At 39.2% G+C, this 21565-nt stretch overlaps 1 protein-coding gene across 1 annotated transcript in view; it reads left to right on the plus strand.

The window, feature by feature from the left end:
- The first annotated feature begins 3414 nt into the window (after window positions 1-3414).
- nampt1 (nicotinamide phosphoribosyltransferase 1) overlaps window positions 3415-21565 on the plus strand; it is a 41229-nt gene continuing 23078 nt past the window's right edge. Inside the window, exons 1-2 of the mRNA XM_034163040.1 lie at window positions 3415-3633; window positions 16067-16223. Coding sequence (XP_034018931.1) covers window positions 3580-3633; window positions 16067-16223 — 211 coding nt within the window. The 5' untranslated portion in view covers window positions 3415-3579. The remainder of the gene's footprint in view (window positions 3634-16066; window positions 16224-21565) is intronic.

The following is a 21565-nucleotide window of genomic DNA, read 5'->3' on the forward strand; positions in this document are numbered from 1 at the left end:
GTTGTGTGATTTGCTGTTGTGTTGTGTGATTTGCTGTTGTGTGATTTGCTGTTGTGTTGTGTGATTTGCTGTTGTGCTGTGCCATTTGCTGCTGTGTTGTGCGATTTGCTGTTGTGCTGTGTGATTTGCTGTTGTGCGATTTGCTGTTGTGTTGTGCGATTTGCTGTTGTGCTGTATGATTTGCTGTTGTGTTGTGCAATTTGCTGTTGTGCTGTACGATTTGCTGTTGTGCTGTGTGATTTGCTGTTGTGTGATTTGCTGTTGTGCTGTACGATTTGCTGTTGTGTTTTTTGATTTGCTGTTGTGTTGTGCGATTTGCTGTTGTGTTGTGCGATTTGCTGTTGTGTGATTTGCTGTTGTGTTGTGCGATTTGCTGTTGTGCTGTGTGATTTGCTGTTGTGCTGTGCAATTTGCTGTTGTGTTGTGTGATTTGCTGTTGTGCTGTACGATTTGCTGTTGTGTTGTGCAATTTGCTGTTGTGCTGTACGATTTGCTGTTGTGCTGTGTGATTTGCTGTTGTGTGATTTGCTGTTGTGCTGTACGATTTGCTGTTGTGTTGTGTGATTTGCTGTTGTGCTGTACTATTTGCTGTTGTGTTTTTGATTTGCTGTTGTGTTGTGCGATTTGCTATTGTGTTGTGCGATTTGCTATTGTGCTGTGCGATTTGCTGTTGTGTTGTGCGATTTGCTGTTGTGCTGTGCGATTTGCTGTTGTGTTGTGCGATTTGCTGTTGTGCTGTACGATTTGCTGTTGTGTTGTGTGATTTGCTGTTGTGTTGTGCGATTTGCTGTTGTGCTGTACGATTTGCTGTTGTGTTGTGTGATTTGCTGTTGTGTTGTGTGATTTGCTGTTGTGCTGTGTGATTTGCTGTTGTGCGATTTGCTGTTGTGCTGTGTGATTTGCTGTTGTGCGATTTGCTGTTGTGTGATTTGCTGTTGTGCAATTTGCTGTTGTGTTGTGTGATTTGCTTGTTGTGCTGTGCGATTTGCTGTTGTGTTGTGCGATTTGCTGTTGTGTTGTGCGATTTGCTGTTGTGCTGTGCGATTTGCTGTTGTGCTGTGCGATTTGCTGTTGTGTTGTGTGATTTGCTGTTGTGCTGTGTGATTTCTGTTGTGTTGTGTGATTTGCTGTTGTGTGATTTGCTGTTGTGTTGTGTGATTTGCTGTTGTGTTGCGTGATTTGCTGTTGTGCTGTACGATTTGCTGTTGTGTTGTGTGATTTGCTGTTGTGTTGTGTGATTTGCTGTTGTGCTGTACGATTTGCTGTTGTGTTGTGTGATTTGCTGTTGTGTTGTGTGATTTGCTGTTGTGCTGTGTGATTTGCTGTTGTGTTGTGTGATTTGCTGTTGTGTTGTACGATTTGCTGTTGTGTTGTGTGATTTGCTGTTGTGCTGTACGATTTGCTGTTGTGTTGTGTGATTTGCTGTTGTGCTGTACGATTTGCTGTTGTGCTGTGTGATTTGCTGTTGTGTTATTTGCTGTTGCGCTGTACGATTTGCTGTTGTGTTGTGTGATTTGCTGTTGTGTTGTGTGATTTGCTGTTGTGCTGTACGATTTGCTGTTGTGTGATTTGCTGTTGTGTTGTGTGATTTGCTGTTGTGTTGTGTGATTTGCTGTTGTGTGATTTGCTGTTGTGCTGTGCGATTTGCTGTTGTGTTGTGCGATTTGCTGTTGTGTTGTGTGATTTGCTGTTGTGCTGTGTGATTTGTTGTTGTGTTGTGTGAGTTGCTGTTGTGCTGTGTGATTTGTTGTTGTGTTGTGTGATTTGCTGTTGTGCTGTGTGATTTGCTGTTGTGTTGTGTGATTTGCTGTTGTGCTGTGATTTGCTGTTGTGCTGTGATTTGCTGTTGTGCTGTGTGATTTGTTGTTGTGTTGTGTGATTTGCTGTTGTGCTGTGTGATTTGCTGTTGTGTTGTGCGATTTGCTGTTGTGCTGTGCGATTTGCTGTTGTGCTGTACGATTTGCTGTTGTGCTGTGTGATTTGCTGTTGTGCTGTACGATTTGCTGTTGTGCTGTACGATTTGCTGTTGTGTTGTGTGATTTGCTGTTGTGCTGTACGATTTGCTGTTGTGTTTTTGATTTGCTGTTGTGTTGTGCGATTTGCTATTGTGCTGTGCGATTTGCTGTTGTGTTGTGCGATTTGCTGTTGTGCTGTGTGATTTGCTGTTGTGCTGTGCGATTTGCTGTTGTGTTTTGCACTTCAGGGCCACCGTACAGACATACCAACAAAGGTCCAAAATAAGAGGCTTAGTGGTACTCACATGGAGCTATATTAACCCAAAATTTTAGAAGTGACTGACACCATTTTGACTGACAGATTTTTTTTTGTATAAGTCAGGTGAATTCTACCCGGTTCTTACTGTAACACTCTCCCTTACAAAGTACAAAGTCAAAGTATTCCTCAGTTTGAATTTATTCAAAGTCACACTGAAAAACAGGCCTGGCTCCCCAGAGATTCTCCCCAGATAAATATGTTGTCTTCATTAAAATGAGCTGTAATTTTGCAACATTGTACAAAAATAAACCTACATTATAATGCTTGGGTTTTCAGTAGAAACTAGATTGTGTCAGTTTTGTGAAATTTGAAAGGACGTACAGCTTTAATCCTGTGCTTGCCCTGTTAATATACATACATACATATATATATATATATATATATATATATATATATATATATATATATATATATATATATATATATATATATATATATATATATATATATATATATATATATATATATATATATATAGTACTGTGCACATTTAATGTTTAATGCACATTTAATGCATCATAAAAGCATTAAAAATTATGAAAACCTGATAAATATTCATAAATAAATCAAATATGTGATGAATTTCAACTTTGGTGATAACTGATATGAAAACTGGGTTATATTTATGTGTGATTTTTCCATATATTAGATGCACCCAAGTTTAAGTCATTGGACCTCAAAACTATATTATTTAAGGACTTAGTTGTGTTGTACAGCCATTTTAATATTGCATCATCATTTTCAACTGTGTTTGTGTGGTATTCTACTAACCAGTACACTCAGAAAGAAGTTATTATTATTGTTATTATTATAAGTATAACTCACATATTCACTTTAGTTGGAACTGATTTTGTGTTGACATGCCAAACTCTACTTTTATTATTACTCTGGGATGCATATATATATATTGTGTGTGTGTGTGTATTTTAAATTTTTTCTATACATTTTATTGTTAACGGTGTTAAGAAATAAAGTTAAAAACAATTGCTTTCATTTATTCAGTAAAAAAAAAGAAAAGGTTCGACTCTTGTCATTTTTTTTTTTTTGACAAGGCGGAGCCAGGGGGAATGGCACCACCCACTGAACTATACCGCGAAGAGGTTGCTCCTGAATGGAGCAGCGAAAGGTTTCAGACGTCACCGGTCACATGGCCTACCGAGCACGGACAAAGCCTCGGCACAGTGCTTTATGATCGCTCGTCAGTCCAGCGAGTTCGTCACAAGCAGTGAAGCCTCGGTGTCAGGCGTTCCCGTCAGTACTGACAGCTGCGACTGAGCGACTAAGGAGGCAGCGACCCGGGGAAAAATGGAGCGCCGAGATGTCGAGTTCAACATCATGCTAGCGACCGATTCATACAAGGTACCGTACACGTGAAGGGGGGAGGCCGGCGGCTGAAAATGGCTAAAGTCACCATCAGTCCCAAGGCCGTCACGCTGCCGTGTGTGGCCGCGGTGTGTCCGTTCACAACAGGCTGGACAAAAAAAAAAAAAAAATATGAGAGGGCTTGTATAAACTCTGAAACATCCCTCTTTTTAGCTCGCGTTTGGTTTCTTTTTACGCCGCGGTCACAGCTCCATTAGCTAGGTCGCTAGCTTAAATGGGGCGCAGTGAGGAGAGAGGGGTGACTGCTGGATTTATTTATTTATTTGGGAACGAAGCAGCTTGTATTAGCCACAAACTGGGAAATTAACACAAAATTTTATTTGAAATATTCGTCGGGCGAGATGTGAGTCAATATCGGAGCAGCTCTGATGGGAAAGAGCCCACGCTTGTCGAGAAATTAAAACCGAAAGTTAAAGAGTCTAATGGGGCTCAGGGTCAAAGCTTAGAACAGCTTTCTGGCACTTAGTTACAACTGCACCCCCCTCCCCCAGGTGGATTCTAAACTGCTACATTATAAGCATAAATTTTAAAAGTGTTTTAGCATCGTGTAGTGATGAATGGCTTATTTAGGGTAGTGTGGTACATAGAAGGATGGTGTAAAATTCACCTTCTGCCATGCGCGTGCTCAACTGTACACCTGGAGTCACGTGGGGTTTGGGGACCTTGCTCAAGGGTATTTTTTTTCCTACCTGATCGGGTAGTTGAACCAATGTAATCCTCTGATTTCAAGATCACTTCTGTGACCTTGAGGTGTGCAATCTGGAGTTGTAGTTAAAGATGTGGTAAATGGAAAGCTGCTTTTAATGATTTTTAGCACTAGTTTAGCTGTTAATGCCACTTTTAATTGGCATTTATTTGCATTCCTGGATATAAACAAAATGCTGCCGATGTAAGTAGAAGGGCTTTTAAGTACTTGTATAGTAGGTAAGGATAGATGGTATGAATGGTATTGAGTCAGAGTTGGTACATACTTGCTTAGTGATATGGATTATGACAATAATGACTAACTGGTAGCGTAGGGTCTTATGTCATCAGTCTGTTAGCAAATCGTGGACAGTGTGAATGTGCATGCCTTCTTGGTTTGAAATTGGGGGAGGGGGGATGTCAGAAAGTTGTGCGCCCATGCAAGACCGGTTAAATGTGCGTCAGTGATCAAAAAATAATAATGTGCGAACTGTCCCAGGCGACAGAGGTTACAGTCTTTTCTGTCACCTCAAATTAGAACGCCTTGTTGACTATGACTCCAAAACAATGCGGATAGGTCGTGGAGCGGAGATGGGAAGGGAAAATGTTAGCTCAGCAAGTCAGTTCAGTTTTTGTTTTCACTTTCTGCTGTTTGATTTATTATTTTTATTACTCATTAAAGTGGTTTTCAAAGATTGAAGCTTAAACTTGCAGTTTAGAAAACTTAAGGTTTTACTTTTTTTATATATTTGTTGCAGTTTTGCAAAATAAATGTTCTTAAAATACCTGTGCTATGTGAAATATATTGTAGCAATGCAGTTAATATATGATTGTATATATGGGTCACATCTTACACAGTCGTATGTCACTGCATACGATTCTATGTACCGTACGGTTCAACACAAATACATGTATTGTGACACCCTTAATAAATAAAACAAATATGTGTTACTATGATACAAATTTTAGGCCCTATTGTCCAACCTAACTTGGGGTCACTACAGTAGTTTTGGAATGGATCTGTATGTTGATTGGGCACAAGTTTTATGGCAGATTCCTTTTGTGATGCAGCTCCAGATGTTCCTAGTGGCAAATAGCAGTCTTTAAGATACCATTGAATCAGTGCTGTATTGATAAATTCAAGTTGTCTGTGGTTTTTAAGTGCTGGTGTTGCAGTACATAGAACTTGTTTAAACGGTTTTGTAATAATGGTGTAATAGACAAAATGCATCATGCCACCTTATAAGTTCTGTGGTGAAACCTTATGGACCTTCGTCAGCCGTCCTCCAAGCACTCCCTCTTTATCTTGAAAGTGAATGGAAGCTGTTGTAAACAGGTCAGTCTCTGTGGCTACAGGTAGACAGATTAAGTAATATATTGGATAATGCTTATTGCTAAATATGATACACAATAAAAGCATTTTAAGGTAAACGTAGGGCTAGCATCACTAATACTACTCAAATTGCTTAAAATGTACATGTGGTGTGACACAACATAAACAATAGTAAGAGCAAGAAACACTTAAATTGGTAGAAAGCGTTCTGTTACATACTGTTCTTTGAGTTTACATATCAGTTTGTGTATAAGAGGAATGAAACTTTTATAATCTGTGTTAACGTTGGATGTAATGAACATTTTTCACATTGCCTCAAGCTTAAAGTATTGCAAAAACCTGTTGGGTGGATACACCGTGTACTCTTTGTACGTCACTCGCAGTGAGATAAGAAAAATGCAGATGATGGAAATGATATTGCAGAACTTTTATTTTTATTTATTCCCAGTGGAAATTGCATCCATTTCTATCAGTAGGATCAACTCCTTTCCATAAACACGTCTTATATGGCTGGTGCCAATGATTTTGCTTCTGTGTTATGAAAGAATTCTTGGAATATTTTTGGTATTGTACATTAATGGATTTTATAATATTTATACATCATGTAATAATGGGTGACTTTTGTCACAGAAGTAATATGATGACTAGATGGTTAATGCTTGTTATATTTCTATGACATTTGTATGAATACAGTTATGTGAAAGTAAACTTAATGTGGCTGTGACTGTTGATCGTTAGTGTGACTGAGGCCAGCATGTTGACTGTGGTATTAGTGATGAACTATAGAGTAAAATATGGCCTTTTTTTATGACGTTTGAAAATATACAGCCTAACGTGGAATACGAGGTCTATCAGAAAAGTATCCTACCTTTTTATTTTTAAAAAAAACTATATGGATTTGAATGACGTGCGATTGCACCATTCATGCTTGAACCCTCGTGCGCATGCGTGAGTTTTTTCACGCGTGTCGGTGACGTCATTTCCCTGTGGGCAGGCCTTGAGTGAGATGTGGTCCCGCCCTCTCGGCTGAATTCCTTTGTTTCACACGCTGCTCGAGACGGCGCACGTTGCTTTATCAAAATTTTTTCTGGACCTGTGAGGAATATCCGAGTGGACAGGTAGTCGAGAAATTTAGCTGTTTTTTGGTGAAAAGTTTAACGGCTGATGAGAGATTATGGGGTGTTTCTGTCGGTGTAAGGACTTCCCACGGAGCGCGACGTCGCGCAGCGCTTCCAGGCGCCGTCGTCGGCCTGTTTCGACCTGAAAACATCCTAATTTAAGGCTTAATTCACCCAGGACGTCGTGAGAGAACAGAGAAGATTCAGAAGAGGCCGGCATGAGGACTTTATGCGGACATTCCACTGTTTAAGGACATTTTTTAATGAAAGACGTGTGCGCAAATTCGCTGAGTCGTTTCCGTGACGAATCGGCTAATCTGTGTGCACTGCAACAGGAAAAACACCTCCGTGTTGAAAACCATTTGTAAAATTCAGGTGGCTTTTGATGGCTTTCAACAAGTGAGTAACTGAGAAATTGTTTAACAGCTTGGGCATGTTCCAACTTGCCCGTTAAGGTTTCCAACTGAGGTGTTATTCCTGTCGCAACCCCCCGCGGTCGGGTCCAGCCCGACATGCGACTCTGCCCGCACGTTCTTTCATTACAAAATGTCCATTAACAATGGAATGTCTGAATAAACTCCTCATGCCGACTTCTTCTGAATGTTCTCTGATGACTTACTGGGTCAACAGAGCCTGAAATGTGGAAGTTTTCAACTTGAAACGGCGAGACGCTGCCGCCTCGAAGCGCAGATCGCCGTCAGGCACCATGGGCCGTCCTTACGGCGAAACTACCAGACCAAAATCTCTCATCAGCCGTTAAAATTTTTACCGAAAACCAGCTGAATTTATCGAATGGTGTCCACTCAGTTGTGCCTTACAGTTTTGAAAAGATTTTGATCAAACAAAGCAGCAGTCTCTGAGCCATTTCTAAACAATGAAAAATCGACGAGAGGGTGGGCCACTCCTCGCTCAAAGACTGCCCACAGGCGAATGACGTAACTGACAGGCTTGAAAAAACTCTCACATGCCCACGAGGGTTCAAGCATGTCTGATGTAATCACACGTGATTCAAATCCATATGGTTTTTGAAAAAAATATGGTCGGATACTTTTCTAACAGACCTCATATTTGCCAGTATTTTGTTTGGTTGTAATCAATTGGGGAATTATAACTTCTTAAATTGGAGTCCAATATTGAAATGCAGATTCTGCTTGGGACAAAATGAATGAAAGAACCAAAAAAAAAAAAATGTTCAATTTCTTTAAAACACTTAGGTTTTGCTTTTGTCTCATTCTTTAATGTTGTTCGCTTGTGAAGGCACAAAGATCTGATGAGGATCAAAGTTAGAATTATGAAAGAAAAGAATGATTCCTCCCATGGCTGGCAGTTACTCTCAGATGGAGTTAGGTGCTTTTCGAGTGCAGCTTCTACTTTACTGAAGAGAATTGTTTCTGTCCTAAATATGTTTGTGCCATTGACTATAAAACATCAGTGTGCAGGTGTTGTATTTATGTGTACACATTTGTTTTGGCCTATCTTGAGCCAGTGAATAAGAACATTGTGTGTGTGTGTGTGTGTGTGTCTGTGTGTCTGTGTAGTTACACACAGAGTTCAAGGAAGTGTCATGTTGTGTGTCTGGACTCTATTTTGAGTCCTGGAAAGGACAGAGACGGAGTCAAAGAAACTGAGCCATTTGTTGACCTTTGGTTTCTTTCAGGAGTCTCCCTAGAAATTTTTTAATATAGCGGTGCAGTTGGTAACTGTCACCTGAAGTAGAGAGCAACGCTTCCAATCACGGTCCCATTCAGCCTCGTGTCCTGAAGTCCTAAGACAAAAATGAAAATCTTTTGGTATTTTTTGTGGTCTGAGTTTCTGCTGAATTGTTGATTAGTGAAATTAATCTAAAACGTTTGTACACTCAACAAAAATATAAATGCAACACTTTTGGTTTTGCTCACATTTTGTATGAGATGAACTCAAAGATCTAAAACTTTTTCCACATACACAATATCACCATTTCCCTCACATATTGTTCACAAACCAGTCTAAATCTGTGATAGTGAGCACTTCTCCTTTGCTGAGATAATCCATCCCACCTCACAGGTGTGCCATATCAAGATGCTGATTAGACACCATGATTAGTGCACAGGTGTGCCTTGGACAGCCCACAATAAAAGGCCACTCTGAAAGGTGCAGTTTTGTTTTATTGGGGGGGATACCAGTCAGTATCTGGTGTGACCGCCATTTGCCTCATGCAGTGCAACACATCTCCTTCGCATAGAGTTGATCAGGTTGTCAATTGTGGCCTGTGGAATGTTGGTCCGCTCCTCTTCAATGGCTGTGCGAAGTTGCTGGATATTGGCAGGAACTGGTATACGCCGGTCCAGAGCATCCCAAACATGTTCAATGCGTGACATGTCCGCTGAGTATGCCGGCCATGCAAGAACTGGGACATTTTCAGCTTCCAAGAATTGTGTACAGATCCTTGCAACATGGGGCCGTGCATTATCCTGCTGCAACATGAGGTGATGTTCTTGGATGTATGGCACAACAATGGGCCTCGGGATCTCGTCACGGTATCTCTGTGCATTCACAATGCCATCAATAAAATGCACCTGTGTTCTTCGTCCATAACAGACGCCTGCCCATACCATAACCCCACCGCCACCATGGGCCACTCGATCCACAACATTGACATCAGAAAACCGCTCACCCACACGACGCCGCACACGCTGTCTGCCATCTGCCCTGAACAGTGTGAACCGGGATTCATCTGTGAAGAGAACACCTCTCCAACGTGCCAAACGCCAGCGAATGTGAGCATTTGCCCACTCAAGTCGGTTACGACGACGAACTGGAGTCAGGTTGAGACCCCAATGAGGATGACGAGCATGCAGATGAGCTTCCCTGAGACGGTTTCTGACAGTTTGTGCAGAAATTGTTTGGTTATGCAAACCGATTGTTTCAGCAGCTGTCCGAGTGGCTGGTCTCAGACGATCTTGGAGGTGAACATGCTGGATGTGGAGGTCCTTGGCTGGTGTGGTTACACGTGGTCTGCGGTTGTGAGGCTGGTTGGATGTACTGCCAAATTTTCTGAAACGCCTTTGGAGATGGCTTATGGTAGAGAAATGAACATTCAATACACGAGCAACAGCTCTGGTTGACATTCCTGCTGTCAGCATGCCAATTGCACGCTCCCTCAAATCTTGCAACATCTGTGGCATTGTGCTGTGATAAAACTGCACCTTTCAGAGTTGCCTTTTATTGTGGACAGTCTAAGGCACACCTGTGCACTAATCATGGTGTCTAATCAGCATCTTGATATGGCACACCTGTGAGGTGGGATGGATTATCTCAGCAAAGGAGAAGTGCTCACTATCACAGATTTAGACTGGTTTGTGAACAATATTTGAGGGAAATGATGATATTGTGTATGTGGAAAAAGTTTTAGATCTTTGAGTTCATCTCATACAAAATGGGAGCAAAACCAAAAGTGTTGCGTTTATATTTTTGTTGAGTGTATTAAATTGACACACTGTATACATGTTACGAATGTGCAATAAACGTACTTGAAAGAAAAAATAATGTACAGAAAGACGATTGAATATATGGAAATTTTCTGACTGTTTTGCACATTTCCCTGCATAATTTTCAATTTGAAAAGTTTGAATTCCAAATTCACAATATCACGAGGCTGGGGGCATCCACTTCAGAGTGCGAAAACCTCACCTGTGTGTGTGTGTGTGTGTGTGTGTGTGTGTGTGTGTATATTACATATATATATAATATATAATTGGAAAAACAAAAATTACACCTTTCCTCTCCTGAAAAAATGTAAATGCTAATGATGAACTTGCAATGTAAAAAACTGACTAAATTTGATACTGAAACCAATTTACACAGATTAAAAAGTTCTTATGCCTTCCTTCTTGTATGAAGAAAGGAAAAATGGATCAGAAAAATAACCCCTGAAATTATCCTTTAGATCTATAAAAAAAAAAAAAAAACACACAAGCAAGTGTTAAAACATTGAAGAATGGAAATGATACACGTCGCTATCCAGCATCAAAATCTCAAAGAATGAAAGTATGTCTCAGTACCTCAAGAATTTCAATTCGCATTATCCCATTTTCTTCATAAAAGCTTCACCTGTTACAAGAGCTGCAACGTTGCTAGCCTTCCATCTGGTCGATCCCGTGGCGGACGGCGTGGATTGAATTGGTTGTGCCTCGGCCTCTGTGCCCCCCCTCCCAGATGGACCGTCGGTCGCAGCGTCCGGCACGTTGGGGTGTTTTTCTGGCTGCTCCTCCTCGGCTACATGGGCTACGGCCACAGCCAAAGACGATACACAGAATGCAGAGATCATTGTGTAACACTTGTGTTTTGTCATGGTTTGTGTCATCTGGATGTAAACAGGTTAAATAAAGAGCTGAAGTTGTTTATGTGAAATTTCCCCTGTAAAAAAAATGGGTTTGTGCGCGGTCAGATTCCCACCAAGTCTGTCGCTAAATGTGGTGAGATGGCACCACTTAGTATAACAGCTTGATGCCGTTGTTCCGTTGTCTGAGGAGAACCCTGGTTGCTTCAGTTTCTTGATTTTCTGGAGTTGAAGCTCAGCTTTTGGCTAACTTCACAGTTGGCTTCCGTGAAACTTTACAAATTATTTACAAATCGATTATACCTTAAATGAGGGACGGGTTCACGGGCCTGTTAGGCACAGTCAAAAAGGGATGTGTGCCTTGAGTCTTAAAATGTATTAACCTTTTATACTTGTATCATTTTGATCATTCTTTTTTTTTTTTTTTTATCATGTCATGTTTCATTGTTGATATTTTGTTTGTGTATGAATGAATGAATGAATGAATGAAAACTGTTTATTTCGAACATTTGATACAACAACAATTACAAGATAGATCAGTAAAGACAACAACAAAAAAGTTCCTACTGTGTACCCAACATGTCCGAAAAGGGGTAGGGTGAAGCATCAGCTTATTTATCCCTACCCCTTCTTCCCCACAACCAGTAATACCCTTTGCCACATATACACATAAATTCCTACACACCTAAACCGATATCAATATATATATATATATATATATATATATATATATATACATATACACATCAACATACATGCACATATACATATATACACATATATATACACCTACACATACCTACTTACATACAAAATACTATATATTTACAAGCCGAAGCAAAAAACAAAAACACCCTAACCCTCATTACCCTTCCTCCTCCCTATACCCAGAAAAAAACATATTTTTGTACCGCTGTTTGAACTGGTTCATGCTTGGACATTGCTTGAGCCCCACTCCCAATCTGTTCCACATCCTCACCCCACAGACAGAAATACAGAAACCTTTTAATGTTGTTCGTGCCCACTGATGCTTTAAATTAAATTTCCCCCTCAGACTGTAATCCCCTGATCTGTTAAAAAACATATTTTTAATATTTGCTGGAAGTAAATTGTTTATTGCTTTATACACAATTTGTACTGTTTGAAAATGAACCAAGTCTGTGAATTTTAAGAATTTGGATTGTAAAAATAGTGGATTTGTATGATCTCTATAGCCAGTATTATGAATAATTCTTATAGCTCTTTTCTGCATTACTGATAGTGATTGTGTTGTACCTTTATAAGTATTACCCCATACCTCTGCACAGTACTGTAAATATGGTAAAACCAGTGAGCAGTAAAGAATGCGGAGTGAGTTGTGGTCCAGAATATGTTTCGCTTTGTTTAGAACTGAAATGCTCCTTGACAGTTTACTTTGTATATGTTTTATGAGTCTTCCAGTTTATCTTATCATCTATTATCACCCCCAGAAACTTATTTTCATGTACCCTTTCAATATCTACCCCCTCGACTTGTAACTGAACCTGTGTGTCTGTATTACAATAGCCAAATAACATGTATTTTGTTTTACTTAAGTTTAATGATAATTTATTTCTGTCAAACCATATTTTCAATTTTCCCATTTCTATACTGATCCTCCTCAGTAACTCCTGCAAATCCCCCCCTGAACAAAAAATGCTTGTGTCATCTGCAAATAATACTAATTTTAATATTTTGGAAACATTGACAATATCATTTATATAAATTAGAAACAGTTTTGGACCCAATACTGAGCCCTGTGGGACGCCACAAGCATTGTCCAAGCATGATGATGTATATTCCCCCAACTTCACAAACTGTTTTCTGTTACTTAAGTAGCTTCTCACCCAGTGCAACACCAACCCCCTAATCCCATACTGTTCATGTTTATTGATTAATATGTCATGATTAATTGTATCAAAAGCCTTTTTAAGGTCTATAAATATTCCAACTGAATGTAATTTGTGGTCTGTGGCGTTTGTAATCTCCTCAACTGATTCTATTAATGCAAGTGATGTTGAACTGTGTGCTCTGAATCCATATTGACTATCAGTAAGTAATTTATGTTTATTTATGAATTTGTCTAATCTATTATTGAATAACTTTTCTAATAATTTGGAAAATTGTGGAAGCAAAGAAACAGGTCTATAATTTGTGAAGTGGTGTCTATCCCCAGTCTTATACAGCGGCACAACCTTAGCTATTTTCATTTGATTGGGAAATTTACCGGTTTGAAATGATAAGTTACAGATGTATGTTAATGGTTCTACAATCCATTCAATGACCTGTTTTACCACCACCATATCAATTTCATTTAAATCGGTAGATGTTTTATATTTACAATTATTCACAATGTCTATAATTTCATTTCCATCCACTGCTGTGAGGAACATTGAACAGGGATTTCTTTCTATGAGATTATTATCCCAATCCTCAGGTTGGGAATCGGGAATTTTTTCTGCCAAGCTTGGTCCAATATTTACAAAAAAATTATTAAAACCGTTGACTACCTCATCCTTATTTTCCTTCTTGACATTATTATCAATGAAATACTGAGGGTAACTCTGTTTTTTATTACCATTTTTGATAATGCTATTTAATATATCCCATATTCCTTTAATATTGTTTTTGTTATTATATAATATGTTACTATAATATTCCTTCCTACATACCCGTATAATATTAGTTAATCTATTTTTGTATTTCTTATATCTATTTTCTGCCTCTTTAGTTTTATGAATTCTCTATACAGTGTATTTTTCTTATTACATGCATTTCGTAACCCTTTCGTCATCCATGGTCGAGCTTGGATTTTTTTGTTTTCTGTAGTCTTGTTTAATTGGACAATTTTTATCATATAATGATGTAAATATTTGTAAAAAAGTTTCATATGCACTATCAACATCACTTTCACTGTATACCTTTCCCAGTTTTGCTCCTGTAAATCCTTCTTTAGTGTGTTCATGTTTTCCTCTGTCCGCACTCGCCTGTATTTTATTTTCTCCTCTGGCTGATTCCGCCGATGGTTTCTATTATAAACGATGAAAACTGGTAGATGATCACTAATGTCATTGATTAATAATCCACTCACAGTGTTATTCTCAATATCATTGCTGAATATATTATCAATTAAGGTGGCACTATGGGATGTAATTCTGCTTGGCCTGGTGATTTTTGGATATAAACTCATACTGTACATTATACTGATAAATTCATCTGTTATTTTATGCTTATTTGGATTGAGCAGATCAATATTTAAGTCACCACAAATGAACACAGTTTTTTGATTAGTTTTTGAGAACATTTTCCCATACAGTCAGTGAATGTTTCAATACTAGATCCTGGTGCTCTATATATACAGCTGACTAATACATTTTTGCTTTTTTCTTCACATATTTCAATAGTTATACATTCTAATAAGTTATCAATCACAGTTGTCATATTGTCTACTATTTTATAATCCATGTTCTTATCCACATACACAGCCACTCCTCCTCCACTCTTATTTTTTCTGTTTACACAATTAAATTCATATCCATCCAGTTCAAAATCCATTCCTTTATCTTCATTGATCCATGTTTCTGATATAGCAATTATGTTAAATATTTTTTTAAACTGACTTAAATATTCTTTAATGTTGTTAAAGTTTGCATATAGACTTCTGCTGTTGAAATGGATTATTGATAATTTGTTATCCGTTTTAATGATCCGATTAAACTGTTCATCTGTATAATAGCAACAACTGTCATTGATATTTGAGAAGAAATTATTGTCCGGGTCTATATCGTGCTCCAAGTCCAGTACATTGTGGTCTGTGTATTTAAATGTTCTCAGTTCTACTTTTCCATGATCAGCAATCCTTTGAGTTATATCCTTCTTGTCTCCAGATGTAGATGAATAGGTAGTAGATGAATAGGTTCCTCTGGTCTGTTTCATGTATTCCATTAAAGTCCTTGTTATGCACAGACTCCCAAGGGAATATTGAAATCAGATCAGTTCTATTGAGCTGTACTCTTTCATTATTTCAGATAAATGTCACAGGGCAATAGGATGATGTTTTTACCTCATGAATAGTAAAATAATTTTACATATTTAACAAACGTTGACTGGTGGGTACTGTCTGAAAGCTCTTCTTCAGGATAATATTTGCAGAGCAGAGTTCAGAGCATTTATTTATGGCGGCCACTTAGGACAACATTCCGGGAAATGTTTTGGGCTCGCTTCTCTTTCAGTTAGTGGCCAGATGGTGGAGTTGACACTGTATCCTCCCGTTCCTTTTCTTTTTTAATGCAGTGTCTGTGTATCTAAAACAAGCTTGGACATGTCTCACTGTGTTTCCTACAGAAGCTTGACTTAACAATGTGTACTGTACCAGTGTCATTATAAAACTAGTATTTTGTAGAAATAGCAGAACATGTATGTGACAAACTAAAACGTGTCAGGATATTGTGAACAAAATTAACTTGAGTTGAAACAGAACAAAATGCTTGTAGAATGATGAATAAAACTATTTTGTGGCACAGTTTTTATTTTTGATTGTGGGGTAGGAGAAAGATTAATAGTGCAAATGAATTTCCCTGTGTGATTCTTACTGTGCTCTTTGCGTACACGATCAGTTGTGCTGAATGAATTGCACTTGGAGCCATGACGCCGACTCGGTTTTTGCCTACCAAATTTTTAAAGTCATGTGTTATCAATTATGTGCCATCTGGGAAATGTTTCAGCATTCACCAGGACAGTGCATGGCCACAGTCCTACGTAGCACCTCAACACAAAGGGCAAATGAACAGCACAGAGAACAGGGAGACACAAGCCTAGATTGGAGCTATTTTCTTGAATTAAAAAAAAAAATATATATATATATATATACACACACACAATGTTACAATTGCCTTAATAAGTGATTTGCGTCCTGACTTTGATGACTTCTGTTTGCAGGTAACGCATTATAAACAGTACCCCCCCAACACGAGTAAAGTGTACTCCTACTTCGAGTGCCGCGAGAAGAGGACGGATCCAACCAAAAGCACAAAAGTGAAATACGACAAAACGGTTTTCTATGGGCTTCAGTACATCCTCCACAAATATCTCAAAGGTAAGCCTTTCCTCAGCTTTATCTGATGTCATCAAAGAAGTTTTGAGTTTCCACTGTTTAGCAAACAGAAGTAAGGTACTTTTGAGTCCGAACAACCTGCTAATCTCTGTATGAATGGATAAGGGGCCGCTTGCGTGACCTCCAAAAGCAGGACACTGAAACAAACAAAGGAGGGTGGTGCCAGAGGTGCGCTGACTGTGACATCATTAGGTGGATCAGTTTCAACCAGATACGACCGGCCCACTCCCTTCTTCATCAACTACCCTCATGAAATTTGGTGCTTCTGCCACCATCTGATTTATAGCCGATGGGTGATGTGAACACATTTCCCTTAATAAGAAGACAGAGAGGTGCTACAGCCTTGTTTTACCTTGTGCATGGAAGGTCGACAAAATAATTTTAACAAAAGTCAGATATTTCATCTGAATTAGACTTTCAATTCAGTTTTTTTTCCATGTGCCTTTCTTCCCATTCAGAACACACAAAATGAAAAACCTGTTTTATATTTATAACTATTGGAGTCAAATAGCAGGAGCCTTGTCCATGGTACTTGTGCCTGTTCGTTTTTTTTTTTTGTTTTTTTTTTTCTTTTGGCTGCTGCCAAAAGTTGATTTACCGCATGTGTTACCCTGGATTCTCTTCCTAACGCAACTCCAGCTCTACATTAGAAACGGGGCACAGGTAGCATTGAACCGGCAACCTTTTGGTTGGGAGGTGCACTAGCCGTTTGTGACGCGATGTTGCCAGTCGTTCCCATTTATGATCGCTTCCAAGAATTCCCTGTCAGCCTGGGTTGTTTGGTACATGTGTGTTTCTCTGAAAAAACAAGATTTGATGTCTTGTCTTTATATTTACCTGCTCATTGTTCTTATGCTTGTCTGTACCTGCATATTTAATACCGACATTTTTATTCCTGCTAGTATCAGTGGCTGGTTAACGAAGCTTGGAATGGCTGGAATTCTTCCTTGACACTTTATGCAAAAGAAATAATACTCAGGGTACCAGTATATACCTTTGCTGGGTTTTATCCAACCGACAGAGGACGGCAGTTAGAATATGAATTTAAGGTTGGTGACTAAAGGAAATTTTTGTTGATGCAAATCACTTCAAAGCAACCAGAGGGAGCCGTGCACATTATTTGATTCGGTGAAAATGTAAATGATGGTTCTATGTGGCTTTTACATTTGGTCAGTTCTGTCCAAAATTGAACCATGTTATCCTCTCCAAAAATACAACCCTTCCGCCATGTTGGATCCATAGGGGCTTCAAATTGCTTGTTAAAAGGTTACAACCATGAGTATATAAGGTCACCCAAGGTCAGAAGATTATGTAACCTGTAGAACAGTGGTATTTGACTTCATATTGGTGTGATGTATCTTTAATGTTTCTCAAAATGGCCATTATTAATATCCAGTTTCAGTGGGCATTGGCTGTAGAATTTGATCTTTGCTTGTATCCTTTTCTTTTAGCCCATGTTTGGCAAAATTAAATAATTTTGTTCTTGGGTAACCCTCAAACATTCCACCAAGTTGGGTCCAAATTAGGAATGTCATGGATCACAAACCCCAAAGTTTGAATTGGGTCACGGTTTGTAAGTCACAGATCAGGATAAAATAAATAACATTTTCCTTTCCATTTTTAAAAAGAATGTTTCTAAACAGGCTAGGTTCACGACTTCACGTGTCAGATCCCGTTATTCTTTTAGATACACGGCACACGCTCACCCTCCGATGACTGTGTTTGTGTACTAAAACCAGCTCTCCGTCTCTGGGGTCCGACCTTCGTGTCTCCACGGGTATTGCCCGGCAGGGCTGCACAAAGGCTGTTCAAGCTGATGGCGAGGAGATTCGTCTAGCCGCTCACTGCCTCCATCCGGACGTCCACCCCGCTGACGCTGATCTCGCACCCCGGTCGAATAGCCTTCTCTGGAACCAGGATACGAACCGGCCACGCCCGTTAACGGCAGCTCTCCTCTTATGGATCAGGGCTCTTGGAATGTTGCTAGATTTTAAATTTAGTGACTCGTACAGCGAGTCCCCAGGATGCGTTAATTTCATTAAAAACCAGACTAACCTTTTAGAGCACTTTTTGATGTTGTACACCCAATAAACTTTAACTTTTACACCTTAAGAAGCATCAATAAATCCAATGTCCGAGCCTTAACACTTTAACTGCATGCTTGGAAATTTATTGCAGGTTTTGCAAGTGCCGACAACATAATCAAAATAGGTTATATGATGATAATTTCACAACAGTAATTCAAGTATATTAGAATAATGATTGGTAGAGATTTTTATTTTGATTCAATAATACTGTCTGATCTTACTTTGACTGGACTGGATTGACTTCTTAACAATTTTTCTAGGAGTGAGGGAAGGAGGTTTTTGACTTAAGGCCAGTGATTATTCTCCAATGCTCTGCTACTCCGTGACTGGACGACCTGAGTGGGAGTTGAAAACTCTCTCAAATGATCTCTTATGGCTCCAATCCTCTCACTCCACGTTTCCAATTGCTGCTCACAAGATGGTCAAGTCTTGTGATCTCCTCGTAGCAGGGGAGAAGTGACAACAGCACCTCTCCCTGGAAGAATAACCCCGTTTCCTGGTGTTTTACAGTTTATATATGTGCTGGACTTTTGCCTTCAGATCATCTTGGTTACCATGGGGACGCTGGTGACTCAAAACCTCCTCCCTTCTGCTTCCCTTACTGGAAGCCATCTGCGGCCCTTTGCCAGTAACTTATTTCTCAAGTTCCTCTTTTCTGTTAACACTTCAGCTTTTCTAAGAATTCGTTTTTCTAAATCATGTCTTTAGAATCACATCAATCATATTCAGTCATTTCATTACAACGTTCTTTCACATAAAAACAATTCATATGATCATATACAAACATTTTCATTCCTTATTATTCATTTTCATATTTTACCACATCTTAATCATTTGATCAGTTGTTTATCATCAGCTTCTCTTGCTCTGCTTGCGACATCACTTCACTTCCTCTTTTCTCCTGACTTTTTTCTCTAACTCTGCACTCTTTATGAAAAACAACTCATATAATCATTCATTTCACTTATTTGTAACATACTTTTTCTAATCAATTCTTAATTTTTAACACATTAATACTTCATTTGATCATACTTGTCATGTTAGAATCATTCTTAGACATATTCCATCATCTTCACCACTGAGTTCATTCCGTGGGCCTCCCCATTTGTAATGGAAAAGTCCGGTATGACCTCACTTACTCCGGGAAAGCACCAACCACTGTTCAGTTTAATCCAACAGCATGTATATTAATCCCATGGCGCGTACTATATTCCAAGATGAAAACAAGCTGAAAGCAAGCTTAAAGTCATCTTTCCTGACACACGTGAACATGCTGCTGCATTTCCTCCACTCACTGATTTCACCGCAGCTGCATTGAATTTAATGCAACATTCACCATGACACAATCACACTATGATGTAAACTTGACAATCCGCTGTTTGCATCTGTGCCAAACAGTGAGGAGTGGTCCATACAGATCAACTGTGATCCATTAGATCACAAGTCCCAATCAGATCAGACATCCACGTTATGTCACTTAACTTCTTTTCACCTCTGTCACTTTGCAGAGGTAATAATTACATGTTTCATTACACCGCTCAAGGTTGTTAGTCACTCTCATTATGTCTTTGATGAACATATGTTGCAAGCAGTTCGTGTTGAGCAACACCTGGGAAGTGCAAACAGTGTGCTGAATCAGATGAACTGTTTGTGTTAAATAATTAAATGCAAGTTCATTTGATATGCACATGAGCTACTGTATTACAACAGATAATACTGACATTCCAAAGCCCCTCAAATGGGACAAACGGGCACCTGGATTGTCCACGCAAAAGCACTGATAGACTGTGCACTCTATTGTACTTAATATCCTGTGTTATTAATGTGTTTTTAACTGGACTATACAAAGCAGAAGATAATTTGATGTGCAGATTTTTGGAAGGGCATTCAGAAGTGAAGGAAAAACCAGGAGTGTGAGGTTTGCAAATACGTGATTCCTTTTTTCAGGACAGGATTTTTGTGTAGGGTCGACTACAGAACAGCATGCTAGGTGAGATCCATCGTATTGCTCAAGGACATTTGAGTGTATTTTTTTTATTTCATTTTGCAAGTTGATTAGAAAAAAAATCTATATTATAGTCAAGTTGCTTCTGTGTGTGTGTATGGCTTCGATTACCAGAAGACCGGGGAGAGCTGATGTTTGCCATTTGGTATGCTTATGTATTTTGCGTCAAGAATGAACGCTGCGAAAATGGAAAGTTGATAGGACTAATATTTTTGGAGAAATTAGCAGTTTTAGCTAACTAGTAAACAATGGCTGTTGTGCTGCAATGCACCATGGGAGTTTGGGGTTTTAAATGTTATTGTGGTTCATGTTAGTTTAACAGTGTTGTTTTGTTGTGTTTTTGTAGTTAAATTGGTTTAGTCGGTTTAGTGTCGTGTTACTGTTGCCATGATTGTCATGTTCCCAGTACCATAAGTGAAAAGTGTAGTGCTGTTGATGTCTTCCACCACCGTCTGTTTGTTTGTCAAATTAAAAGCACCTGCTTACAGCAGAATGCAGAAAAGACAAAAAGCTCTGCGTGCATGCAATTTCTATCACACACAAACTGGGGAGAGCTGGCATTTGACATTTGGTGTACTCGTGTATTTTGGGTCAAGGGTGATTGCTGTCAAACCAGAACGTTGATAGGGCTAATATTTTTAGAGAAGCTACATATATTAGCGGACGTCACTGGCAACACGCTAGTTAAATTTATCCTGAGATGAGGCTCAATGTGTAATGTAAACATACTCTGCGGTACTAGTTAAGCTTGTGAAGGTTGATCTTGAAGATTTTTTTTTTTTTTTTTCCTTCTTTGGTGCTGGGTTTGCAGAGAAAGAGGAGGAATGCATCTCTCTCCTGTCTTAAGAGGATTTCATGGTGTGTCAGCAGAGGTGCGATGGAGACCGGAGAACAAGGGGGTAACAGGGACACACAAGACAAAAGCACAGCTGCTCAAATCACCGTGTGATGGAGAAGGACCAGCTGCCTGCGCCAAGCACCCCTTTGAGCTAACCGATCGGGCTAACAGCTAGAGCCTCATCCTTCATCCTCACATTCTGAAACCAGAGGGCACATCGGCGGTCGTCCGCACTGAGCCAGAGTGAAATTTACTTAATAACTGTAATCGTGTCGCGGGCGTGGTGCAGCACAATGTTTTCACGCATTTTAGGGAAAATATTCTTTTTTTAATTGAATTAAAGTGTGAAAATTGGGTTGTATTTTGCAGTTATACGTATAGTCCAGTGACTAAA

Source organism: Thalassophryne amazonica, chromosome 22, assembly GCF_902500255.1.
Source record: "Thalassophryne amazonica chromosome 22, fThaAma1.1, whole genome shotgun sequence".
NCBI lineage: Eukaryota > Metazoa > Chordata > Actinopteri > Batrachoidiformes > Batrachoididae > Thalassophryne > Thalassophryne amazonica.